This window comes from Zootoca vivipara, chromosome 10 (genome assembly GCF_965207765.1).
Source record: "Zootoca vivipara chromosome 10, rZooViv2.hap1.1, whole genome shotgun sequence".
In the NCBI taxonomy this organism is placed as follows: domain Eukaryota; kingdom Metazoa; phylum Chordata; class Lepidosauria; order Squamata; family Lacertidae; genus Zootoca; species Zootoca vivipara.
This window is the reverse complement of record NC_142593.1, coordinates 43,348,701-43,361,592: the sequence shown is the minus strand read 5'-3', so window position 1 is coordinate 43,361,592 and position 12,892 is coordinate 43,348,701. Positions and strand designations below refer to the sequence as shown.

Below are 12,892 nucleotides of genomic sequence, written 5' to 3'. Positions count from 1 at the left end.
AATTTAGGGGGGGAATTGAGAAGAGAAGGGGAACCCTCAAGCACCCACTGGCCATAATATAAAAGAGATCTTGCGCGTTTTATCTGCCAGTTACCCTCCCCTCCCTTTGAAGAGATCACCCCTCAATTTAAAAAGCACCGTCAAAAGGGAGCATTTGCTTCGGGGTCAGGATATTGCCAGAGCTCCCTCAGTCCCAGCCCCTTCCTTCACTTCGCCGAGCCTTTTGATCTGCAAGGTCTGAGTGTGAGCAGACACACTCGCGCACACCGGTTTTATTAATTCATTTTTGACACTCGTGCTCGGAACTCTCCTGGCTCTTCCCGCCTTTCCCGACGACCTCACACTTTCCTGCCCCGGCTAAGGCGCAGCAAAGGGCCGGTTGGTTATCCTAGTGACGAGGGAGAGACAGCGCTGACCTGAAGGGATGCTGAGAGAGGCAGGGGAGAGAGAGAGAGAAAGCTTCACGACGAAAGCTTCTGTCTTTCTTTTCCACAGTGATTCCACCTCTGCGAGAGATGGAAAGGACGGTAATAGTAACGCTCCAAGCCATTTCAACACTGCCTTGGGAAGGAGTTTGTGAAGAGAACTTCGCTCGAAGGAAGGCTTGGCTCTCCCTCTCTTCTCACACACACACATAAAACCAGGGCGCAATTACGCAATTCCTCTCGCGCGCTCGGTTCCAAAGGGCGAGGGCGCCTCTGAGCGCGCGCAGAGCGCCAACCTTCCTTGCGCGACGCCACCATCCCCGCGTTTAGAGGGAAAGGCGAGGGGGGGGGGGAGAAAAAAGAGAGAGAGAGACTTACTATAAGGGCAGTTCTCCCTCTTGGTGCCGCTGACGTTGCCGTTCTTCTCAATCCGGAGGAAGAACTTGTTGTAAGAGTAGAGCTTCCTCCAGCGCACGTCTCCTCGGAGGTGGTTGTAGCTCCGCACGTGTCTCCCCGCGCTGGCAGGCGAGGAGGAGGAAGAGGAGGAGGAGGATGGCGACGACGACGACGACGAAGAGTTGGTGGCCTTGAGGAGCAGCATGCCTTGGCCGTGCTCATGGCAGGGGGCAGCCAGGGACGACGACATCCAGAGCAGCAGCAGGAAGACGAAGCTGCGGCGGCGGCGGCGGGAGGAGGAGGAGGAGGAAGAGGAGGAGGAGGAAGGCAGGTGGGCGAAGGCTGAGGCACCCTGTATCAGTCTCCATTTGCACATTGTACTGAAGCTCTGGGCGCGGGGAGATGCCTCATGAAAAGAAACATACTGGAAGGGGGAACCCCGGGGAGAGGCGAGGGGACAGCTGATGGGGGGCCCTCCTGCTCACAGACCTCGGCGCGCTGATCTGGCCTGGAGGGAGGGCGCCGACTTCCATGCCTCAGGGGGCCAAGCGCTCCGCAGGAAACGGTGCCTTCGCTCCACTTTGGATTCGCCCCACTTCCACTCGCTCTCCTTGGTTCGGTTTCTTTCGCCCTCCTTTTATTAATCCTTCGAGTCCTTTCCAAAAAAACGCACGCACACTCGAAGTTGCCTTACAGTTTTCTGGGCGAGCTCAGGCGGTTGGTTGGCTTGCAGATTTCCTTGGCGCTCTTTATCTTTCTTTCTCCCTCTTTCTCTTCCCCCAGGCCTTTCAACCCCCCATCACCAGGCTCCTGGGGGTTGGTTTGCCGCTTTGCTGCCGCTGCGAGCGCGCGAGGCTATTTCGCCCTGCGCACCATCTCCCAGAGAGGCAAAGGAGGAAAGTCTGCAAAGAGAGAGAGAGAGATGACAAGGCGGGCGAGCGACGACACTTGCAGCGGTGGTGGTGGTGGTGGTGGACAAGGGGGGGAAAAATCCGAGAGAAAGCAAAAGCGAAACGGGAGGGGGGTCAGCGCCCCCGCACCCTGAACAACTTCTGCACCTTCCTCTCACCGAAGCCCAGAAATGCAGTCCTTCTCAGAAGCAGAAAACAGGGGCTTGCACCCCCCTCTCTTGAATCTTCCAGAAATAGATATCTGTATTTCAAATATATACTGTATATATATATATTTCCTGGAGAAAAAGAAAAGAAAAAAGATTGCAAAACAAGTCCTTTCCCCCTCTCTCTCCGCAGGGTTGCCAACAGGTTGGAAGCTGTATCCTAAATGCTAGAGATTAGGAAGGAGAGAGGTGGGATGTGCCTCTGGTGGTCAAGTTTTATTTGCAGGGGGTCAAGCAGCGGTGCTAGGACATCTGAAACCCTTTTGCAAGTTGCAATGAGCAAGCGCCTACTGGGAGCGGGAGAGAGAGAGAGAGAGAGACTCCAACAGAATCTGCCTCTTTTCCTTTTCCTTCCTTTCTTTTTTTTCCCTTTTTGCTTCTTCTCCTATAGCAGCAGCAGCAGCAGCAGCAAGCAGCAGCCTTCAGCTAATTGCTCCTCAAGCAGTCCTTCTGGCCACCAGCATGGCTTGAGAGACTCATGCTTTACTAATTTTCCTGTCTTCCACTCTCAGCCAATCCCCTCTAGGGAGCCCTCCTCCTTCTCCCCCTCTTTTTAAAACTTGTTTTCTAGAGAAGGATTTTTATTTTATTTTTTTGGCAGTGTGTAGTTGAGAGCCACCTGGTGCTTGTTGCTTTGCTGACGGACTCTCTCACTCCTCCCGCCCCCCCCCCCAGCGCCCCTTCTATAAAGAAAGGAGGCCGTGGGCAAGATTTGGAAGAAAGAATATGAGTGCAGACAGATTCTAAGAAAGCAGTTTATAAACTGGTCAGAGGGAAATACAGATATCTATATCTATCTATCTATATAGGCGAGTATAAAAGGGAAGCATAATTAGATGCCGTTGCTTCCCCTCCTGCTAACTTCCCTGGAGGTCTCCAGCTCTCTCTCTCTCTCTCCTTCTCTCGTTTTCTTTCTTTCTTTCTCTCTTACTCCCTCTCCCATTTATTTTAACGAATCAGTGATTTCTGGCTTCCGTTGCTGAAACAAAAAAAAGAGGGGGGGGAACTGCACTTTTAAAGCTTACTCTTCCTTTTGAGCGTCTCAAGATTTATCACCCCCCAACTCACCGTGAAATAAGCCCCCCTTAAATGAGCCAATTTCTAATTGCTAACATGACTCAACTTACCAAATCACGCCTTGGACTTCAAAAGAAAATAAGAGGGGGAAATGGGGGGGGGACTTTTATTGGCATTGCAAAGGTTTGCCCATAAAATCTGTCTGTTTTTTTATTATTATTAATGCAATTTCCTTTACCAGAAAGAAGCACATTTTCCATTTTGAAAACTTTTTTTTTGTAACCATCTATTGTTTATGAAGGGCAAGTAGTGATTTATTTCCCACAGAAGGTGCTGTTATTATCCACCCCTCCCAGGGAATTTGTCATGTTCCACAAGGGCTATCATGACAGATATAGTAGGCTTTTCCTGTGGTGAACTCTGTTGTTGCCAACACTTAACAGGCTTCCAGTGGGATGTGCCAAATTTGTATACCTTCCTCTATGTTAAGGAATCAGAGACACTCTCTCTCTCTCTCTCTCTCTCTCTCTCTCTCTCTCTCTCTCTCTCTCTCTCTCTCTCTCTCTCTCCCCCTCTCTCGTTCCTAAGGACCTGTGAGATTACTCTGCTGTTAGAGAGTTACATGGCATGACAGTGTTGTGCTGGCATACGCCAGCATAAAGTAATTATTGCAACATTAGCCTTCCAAATTAAAAGACAGAAAGAAAGAAATTATCTCATATGTAAACATACGGCTTACTTGGAAGAAAGCATGATCTGAATAAAATGCTGATCCATGGAATGCAATGGGAAAATAGCCAGGGCATTTGTATTATATGCATTTGGAATCAATTTTTCCTTGACTAGCAGAACATATGTACAGAACAAATAGTTCTCAGATTGGATTGATTCATTAGCTTGGGCTTTAGAGTGTACGATATTGGTAATGCTGCAGCAGAAAAATTAGGAATTATTTTCTTTAATTATGATGTGTACTTTGTTACCAAAGACTCATTCCTGAAATTTATGGGCTTTGATTCTGGGGGAAACATTTAAACAGCCTTCAAAATGAAAAAGAAAAAGAAAAGAAGTCTAGTTCTGGAATTCATGTGTTTTATTACGTTGTTTGTGCCATTCTGAAATAGCTGTTCTTAATGTTTGATCCACGCGCTAAATGCTTCGGAAAGTTGTGGGGTGGCATTGGATTTAGGGAATGGTTGAGGTCTTTATTTACAGAGAAAAGGGGGGAAGCTATTGGGAACATACAGAAGCATAGCCATGTCTGTCTGTAAAAACAACAAAGAATTATGTGGCAGCTTTTCAATTTTATTATGGCATAAGTTTTCATGGACTACTTCATCAGTTGCATAGTTCACAATTGGCAAGTTTATATAATAAAGGAGGGGGAATGTGAACATTGGACAATTACATAAAGGCCCCAGAAATTATGGGTATCTACTGCCATCCAGTTCACTCAATGATATAACTAGCTGCTTATTAGGGTTATGAATGAAACGTTTGATGATCAGGCCAATGGCCCATCTAGTTCAGCAGCATCCCGTTCTCACAGTGACCAGTGCCAGATTTACGTATAAGCTAAACAAGCTATAGCTTAGGGCCCCACTCTCTTGGGGGCCCTCAAAAAATTTAAAGGAAAAAATACCTGGATGTACATTTGCAAAATATAAGATAAAAAAACAAATAAAATAAAAATCATACAGCAACAGGGTTGTGTGTTGTGTAGGCTCCTATGATGTAGAAGAGTTTGGATCTGATATCCCACTTTATCACTACCCAAAGGAGTCTCAAAGCAGCTGACATTCTCCTTTCCCTTCCTCCCCCACAACAAACACTCTGTGAGGTGAGTGGGGCTGAGAGACTTCAGAGAAGTGTGACTAGCCCAAGGTCACCCAGCAGCTGCATGTGGAGGAGCGGAAACGCGAACCCGGTTCCCCAGATTACGAGTCTACCACTCTTAACCACTACAGCACACTGTAGTAATGGGCCCCGCCTGCTAGCCTGCTCCCTAAAATATCACTGGTTTGCTCATTTCTATAAATCGGGTGCCTACATTCTGCATGGAATGGGCTGGTTGCATGGCAACATGTGCAAATGGCTTTAGATACCTATTAGGTCCATAAATACCATATAGCATATATTCAACAAACAAAAACAGTGACAATTTGTTGTTGACAAAGGACAGCTGAACATATAAAGGGCACCATTACCTTTAGTAGCTTAGGGCCTCATCAAACCTAAATGTGGCCCTGACAGCGGCTAACCAGATATACCTGCTTGTGATACATTTTGCCCTTGTAGAGGTAAATTTCAGCTCAATGGATAGGTTGACCCCCTTTATAAAGATATAAATCCCTAATCTAGAAAGAGAGCCACGCAAGGGACGCATGCTTCAGTTTATGTGCATGTACATGGCATTCATCTAGGGACGCGGGTGACGCTGTGGGTTAAACCACCGAGCCTAGGGCTTGCCGATCAGAAGGTCGGCAGTTCGAATCCCTGCGACGGGGTGAGCTCCCGTTGTTCGGTCCCTGCTCCTGCCCACCTAGCAGTTCGAAAGCACATCAAGTGCAAGTAGATAGATAGGTACCACTACAGCCGGAAGGTAAACAGCGTTTCCGTGCGCTGCTCTGGTTCACCAGAAGTGGCCTTTGTCATGACCTGGAAGCTCCTTCGGCCAATAAAGTGAGATGAGCGCCACAACCCCAGAGTCATCCGTGACTGGACCTAATGGTCAGGGGTCCCTTTACCTTGTGGCATTTATCTATGCCCATCGAACTGCTTAAATGTGATCTTTGATACGGACAATTACATAAGACAAGTCCTGTTGGATAAGGCCAATGGGCCCATCTAGTCCAGTATCTTGTTCTTACAGTGGCCAACCAGGTGTCTATGGGAAGCCCACGAGAAGGACCTAAGTGCAACCGTACACTCCCCAGTTGTGATTTCGGCAAATGGTATTCAGAGGCATGCTGCCTCTGACTGTGGTGGTAGAACACACACATCAGAGTTAGTAGCTGCTGATAGATTCATCCCTCGTGATTTTGTCTAATCCAGGCTTCCTCAACCTCGGCCCTCCAGATGTTTTTGGCCTACAACTCCCATGATCCCTAGCTAGCACTGGCACGGCGATGATGGGAATTGTAGTCTCAAAACATCTGGAGGGCTGAGGTTGAGGAAGCCTGGTCTGATCCCTCTTAAAGCCATCTCATTTGAATGCTTATCCTGATTCAGGCAACTAGAGATGGTGTGTGTGACTAGTTGCCCATCAGTAGAGCTGGTCAGTGGCCTTTATCTAAACAAGATCTGTGATACAATAGTACTGAAAATTGCAAGCAGTGTTCCATTTTTCAGTAGTGCTAATTCATTAACTATTACTTCAGTGATTTTACAGACAAATCCTATTAATCTTTTTTTATTAAAAACAACAACAACTATGAAGCCCCATTGAGTTCAGTGAGGCTTACTCCCAATAAGTGCACATATAGGACTGCAGCCTTAATGTGCAACGTGCTTTCAGATTTTGTTTTTGTTTTTTTTGAGGGAGGGAGGGGAGTTATATTTTAAAGATATGTACTGTGTTCTTACATTTTTTAAAATAAAAAATATAGGCTTTATTATATGCAGCAGTTGGGGGCATTTCTAGGTACTCTAAGGGTCTGGGACACATGCCCATGGTGCAAGTATTTCATTGTGTTACATTGTATATAAATACCCTAATTTATCTGTATAGCTCCCTCTGGGAAATTAAGATGGGTGGCAGCAGCTGGCAACTCATGCACCCCCTTGGTTATTACATTGCCCAATCCCATTCCACCTGGTCTGGAAGCTACAGCTAGTGCAAAATGCTGTGATCGGACCATTGATGAGGTCAGACCAGGGTATTTGGGGCCATCGGCTTGCTGATGGTGTTCAGGTCTCTTCCTCCATAACATCTGAAGCAGGAGAGTCCCTGCAGGTCCTGGACTGGTGTCTAGATGAAGGAAAATAAACTGAGCTTGTATCCCAGCAAGATAAAGGCTCTGTGGGTGAGTGGATTTTGTGTGTGTCAGGCTTCAGCTGGTTAGACAACTGCGGTTGTTCCTGAACCGGGGCAGCTTGTCCACAGTGATTCCGGAACCAGTAACTTCACAACTGGACTACTGTACTCCAATGCATTCTGCATGGGGCTTCCCTTTTGCTTGATCAGGAAACTGCAGTTAGTGCAAAATTCTGCAGCATGATTGCTTACAGAAGCGAGAGTCTGTAAACGTGTTGCACCTGTGCTCAAACATCTGCTCTGGCTGCCAGTTCAATACCAGGTTGGGTTAGAAGTGTTACTACTGGTATATACACCCCTGAATGGCTTGGGACCAGTTTACTTGAGGGATTGTCTTACCCTATATGTGCTGCCTCAGTCTGCAGAACCTGACTTCTACAAGTGTGATGCAATGTGCATTCTGCAGTCATGGCCTTACTCTGGCAGCACTTGCAGTTTGGGCAGGTGCCATCTTTGTGTTCTTCTAAATGTCTGTTGAAAACATTTCTGGTTTGGGGGGTATTCGGACCCATGGTTAGTTACCTGTTTCATTGTTTTTAGATGTTTTAAAACAGTTATATATATATTAATTTTAATTGCATTTTTTATTACAGATATGTTTCCTGCCCTGGGCTGCTTTTTGGGTTGGGTTGGGTTGGGTTGGGTTGGGTTGGGTTGGGATAGTGGGGTATTTCTTTAATAAGGAACACCTGACCACTTACAGATCACAGAGAACTTTTGGGGGCTTTCTGTTGGTAGTCCCCCATGGTTTGGATGCATGGCTCATAACTCCTAGAAGCTGTGCTTTCAGTGTTGTGGGTCCAAGCCTGTGGAACCCACTTGCAGCTGAGATTAAACAGGCACCCTCCATGTTGAACTTCCAGTTGCATGACAAATGGTTTCTTCTTCCAGCAGGCATTTTCAGGTAGTGGTTCGGGTTTCTGTTCAGTTTTAGGATGACTCTTATTGTTCTATTATGTATGGTTATTTTTGGTTCAGCTCTTAGAAATGCTAGTGGGCAAGTGGTATACAGTGGAACCTCGGTTTACGAACACCTCGGTTTACGAGTTTTTGGTTTACGAACGCCGCGGACCCATCTGGAACAGATTAATTCACTTTCCATTACTTTCAATGGGAAAGTTCGCTTCAGTTTATGAACGCTTCAGTTTATGAACAGAATTCCGGAACCAATTACACCCATGCTTCGGGTTAAGTACGCTTCAGGTTGAGTACTCTGCGGACCTGTCTGGAATGGATTAATCCACTTTCCATTACTTTCAATGGGAAAGTTCGCTTCAGGTTAAGTACACTTCAGGTTAAGTACGGACTTCCAGAACCAATTACACTCATACTTTGGGTTAAGTATGCTTCAGGTTGAGTACTCTGCGGACCTGTCTGGAATGGATTAATCCACTTTCCATTACTTTCAATGGGAAAGTTCGCTTCAGTTTATGAACGCTTCAGTTTATGAACAGAATTCCGGAACCAATTACACCCATGCTTCGGGTTAAGTACGCTTCAGGTTGAGTACTCTGCGGACCTGTCTGGAATGGATTAATCCACTTTCCATTACTTTCAATGGGAAAGTTCGCTTCAGGTTAAGTACGCTTCAGGTTAAGTACGGACTTCCAGAACCAATTACACTCATACTTTGGGTTAAGTATGCTTCAGGTTGAGTACTCTGCGGACCTGTCTGGAATGGATTAATCCACTTTCCATTACTTTCAATGGGAAAGTTCGCTTCAGTTTAGGAACGCTTCAGTTTATGAACAGACTTCCGGAACCAATTGTGTTCATAAACCGAGGTACCACTGTATAAATGCTTTAAATAAATAAAGCGACAAATTTATAAAGTTTTTAAAAAGAGCAAAGGAAAGAGTAGGAGATCTAGGACCATTTGCAAAAGACCTGGGTGGAAAGCCCCTTGGGCCACCCCCATCCCCCAATAATGTTCCACCTGTGGCTTGATTTGTGAACAAAATGTTTTATTTAAAAATAATCTTAGAAACTATCCTATTAAATCCAGTTACAGCAGGTGCAATATTTGGTGAAGAAACACTCATGAGCTTCTTTTTTCTGTATACTGTGTGATGACAGGATGGGCACTTACAAAACAGAGGCCCAATGAAAAGCTGACATAGCTTTTTAGATTATATCTCACTCCTTTTTTCCTACTTTCTGTATAGCCTTTCTTTTATAGCACAGTGGAATCCCTAAGTACCCTACTACTTTGTATTGTTAGGCCCCCTCTTAGGTTAGCCTGAAAAAGCCTGAGAAAAGTTCCAGAGGAAAGATGCACTATTTAACGGAATTCAATCTGTCCCAATAGATCTGAATCACTAACATAAATGTATGAATGTAGATTATATCTCTGTAATGAGGCCTGAATCATTCTCAGTTACTTCAAAGGAGTGAAATTCAACCTTCCTTTTTAGCAGCAACAATCAGACCTTAATGGGTTCCTTTATTAATTGTTCCCCCTGCTAGGTTTGAAAGAGAGCTATCTTCAGTGCAGGTCCTAGGTTAGAAGAGGTACCTACTACCTCTAAAATTGTGTTTCATTCTGTTTGTCTCTCTCTCTCTCTCCCCTCCAGGACCTTTGCAAATTTGCAAATTATTCATCTTGATGTAGTCCTACAAACATTTGTGAACTCTGACACATCCGTGCTGCAACGGGCTCATAATACAATTCAGAAAACAGAAAAGAGGTGTCACAATTTCACTTTATCAACTCAGTGTTTTGTTTTGTTTTTCAGGGTGAAGAATAAACCCTGAGCTTTTCACATTGAAGCGATAGGCTACCCCAGCAGAGGATATATGCTCAATCCATTTTAAATGATTTTGTAACATGATGAAACATGATGAAACTGTATTCCTATTGTCTACTTTGTTTTTCACTTGGAAGTATTACCTTTACCCAAAGTTTTATAACAAAGCAGTAGCTAGCCCTTGCCATGTTATTTTAGCTATCAGACATAGGAAGCTGCCTTATACACACACACACACACACACACACACACAGAGAGAGAGAGAGAGAGAGAGAGAGAGAGAGAGAGAGAGAGAGAGAGGTATAAACAGAGTCATGGCACCAATTTTTGCATCACAGCAGGAATGAGGAAACTTTGGTCAGAGATTAGGGGAGTTTTAGTCCCACAACTTCTGCAGGGCCACAGGTTTTCCATCCCTGCATTAGAGAGTTCATTTGGTTTCTCTTATGTAAACCATTACACATAAGGGCTATCATTTAAAGACTAAGGGTTGTATATGACCCTAAGGTCACACACCTATGTCATGACATACCCATTAAAACCAATGGGCCAGATTCAGCTTCATAGTTCCATCAGCAAGGGCCCCTGCAAGGACTTCCAAAAGTGCAATGGGGCATTCCCTGCCGCTCCTCTCCCTGCAAAACCCCCTGTGCAAAATTGTCTTGGTGGAGTCAGGAGAGCCCCTGGAAAAGCATACAGGGTGCAGATTGCTTGGGGTGGACTTGGGTAATAAAGCACCCTGAGCAATGACAAAAATCGGTGCTCCCCCCCCCCACCCTAAATATTTATTATTTTCACAATAATTCATTTTGGTACAGTTGCTTGTTTATGGATCTTCTCAGTAGGTACCCGTATAAATATAAGTTTTACTATTGCTATTCTTTTTCTGACTGACGGTCGAATAAAGAATAATGATGGTGACTATTGCTATTACTATTATGCACCCCCTTGGTTCAGCATTCTGTGTGGGAGAACAGCCCACACCATGCTAAATCTGGCACTGGATCGTTCCATCAGGGAAGCACAAATGTTTGCACTGATGGAGTGATCTGCTTAGTGTTGTCATAGCAAGGTAAAAAATGTGGTGCACTAGGAAGGAAGGAAGGAAAGTTAGCATACAGAAAACTACAGTACAAAGGGAGGGCAGGTGGTGGTTCTTCAACAAACCACAGTCCCAAGATCAGGTACAGCTGGCCTTTATAGGCAGGGGGAAAACTCCACTTCAGTCCCCTCCCAGGCCACACCCACCCAGTCTGCCTGGATTGGTCAGTTTGGAATTCTGGATGGTGGGAAAACCCAACATTCCAAGCGGCCAGCCAGGGGAATTCCCAATTGCTGGCTGACCAGCATGGCACAGTGGTACCTCGCAAGACGAATGCCCTGCAAGACGAATTTTTCACAAGACGAATGCGTCTTGCGATTCTATGGGTGACTCACAAGACGAATTCATTTTGCGAAAAATTTGTCTTGCGAATCACGGTTTCCCAAAGGAATGCATTGAAATTTAATTAATGCATTCCTATGGGCAAAAATAGAAATTTCAACGCATTCCTATGGGAAACCGCGATTCGCAGGATGAATTTTTCACAAAACGAATTGACTCGCAGAACGAATTAAATTCGTCTTGCGAGGCACCACTGTATTGCTCTCCTGGGCAAGGGGCTTGCCACAAAGGGCTGCAACTGCCACCTACCCCAGGACTGGGTAAGTGGTTAAATCCCTCCCAATGGAATTAAATTAGACTACCTTAAATCTAGTATTTAAAGGAGTTGCTATGAATATTACTAAGTTGAATATAACCCATATTTATACAGCGAATGGAAAGCCTTTTCATTCTCTTTTTAATTTTTTTAAAAATATATATATTAAATCTTTATTAATTATTTTCTAATGTAAACAAAAATCAAACAGAAATCATAAAGAAGCAAATAAAACAAATAATTTTTCTCAAAATACAAAATAATCGCATTTAGAAACAAAATACAAATGGAAAAAAGAGGAAACACACATACAAAAAAATAAAATAAACACTTCCACCCCACCCCCACCCCCACCTCTATCTCCAGTGACTTCCAGCCTTCCCTATATTTCGGTTTATATATCTTTGTTACAATGCATACTCTTTAGTATGTTTTTCTTTTCCTTTGGAATTTTTTTGGGCCCTTCACACATCTGCTATGAGATTGGCTTTTTCTACCTGTTTCATTAAATATTGTTTAAACATTTTCCAATCTTTGTCCTCTCTCTCATCATTTAACCCCTTCATTTCTCCAGCTTTTGTTGCTAAATTTTGGTATGTTATCAATTTGAGTAGCCAATCCTCCTTGCTGGGTATTTTGTTGCTCTTCCAATTTTTCGCGATAAGAAGTCTACCAGTACCAGCTACCATTGCATACATAATCAAGCATCTATCTCTGGCCTTAATTTCTTCGCCTAACATTCCTAATAGAAATATTTCTGGTTCGTTCTTGAAAGAGTATTTCACTATTTTTTCAATTCTTTATAAACTTCTTCCCAAAAGCTCTTGATTTTTTTACAATGCCACCATACATGCAGATAGGTACCAACTTCTTCCTGACATCTCCAACATATACCCTGTTTCTCCGAAAATAAGACGTAGCCATAAAATAAGCCGTAGCAGGATTTTTAAGCATTCAAGGAATATAAGCCATACCCCAAAAATAAGACATAGTGATAGGCGCAGCAGCAAAGCCGGCTGCGGCCCGGCCGGAGGAGGAGGAAAAAATAAGACATCCCCTGAAAATAAGCCATAGTGTGTGTTTTTTGAGGAAAAATAAATATAAGATGGTGTCTTATTTTTGGAGAAACACGGTATTGCTACTACCTTTGTACATTTTCACCAATTTTCCCGGTGTTAGATGCCACCTATATTGCATTTTGAGCATGTTTTCTTTCCATTCATAATTTGAAATAAAATTTAAATCCCGTTTCTATAATTTCCCCCATTTTTCAAACATAATTGCTTTCCCCAAATCTTGTGCCCATTTAATCATAACTTCCTTTGTCTGTTCATCCTTTGTTTCCCACTCTAATAACAGCTCATATAAATTTTTTATATATTTATCTTTCCTCTAATAATATTTTATCTAATTTGGTGATTTCTTTTTCAAAGCCAATTTTATTATCCTTTCAA

The 12,892-nt window shown here is 44.1% G+C and overlaps 1 protein-coding gene and 1 long non-coding RNA gene across 2 annotated transcripts in view; one reads left to right on the top strand and one right to left on the bottom strand.

The window, feature by feature from the left end:
• The window catches only part of FGF10 (fibroblast growth factor 10), an 86,488-nt gene extending 84,883 nt beyond the window's left edge, over positions 1-1,605 (bottom strand). Inside the window, exon 1 of the mRNA XM_035100430.3 lies at positions 804-1,605. Coding sequence (XP_034956321.1) covers positions 804-1,197 — 394 coding nt within the window. The 5' untranslated portion in view covers positions 1,198-1,605. The remainder of the gene's footprint in view (positions 1-803) is intronic.
• LOC148684458 (uncharacterized) lies at positions 1,015-4,029 on the top strand. The gene is made up of 2 exons (XR_015946237.1): positions 1,015-1,152; positions 1,605-4,029. It is a non-coding gene; the product is annotated as an uncharacterized LOC148684458 (long non-coding RNA).
• The last annotated feature ends 8,863 nt before the right edge of the window (positions 4,030-12,892 follow it).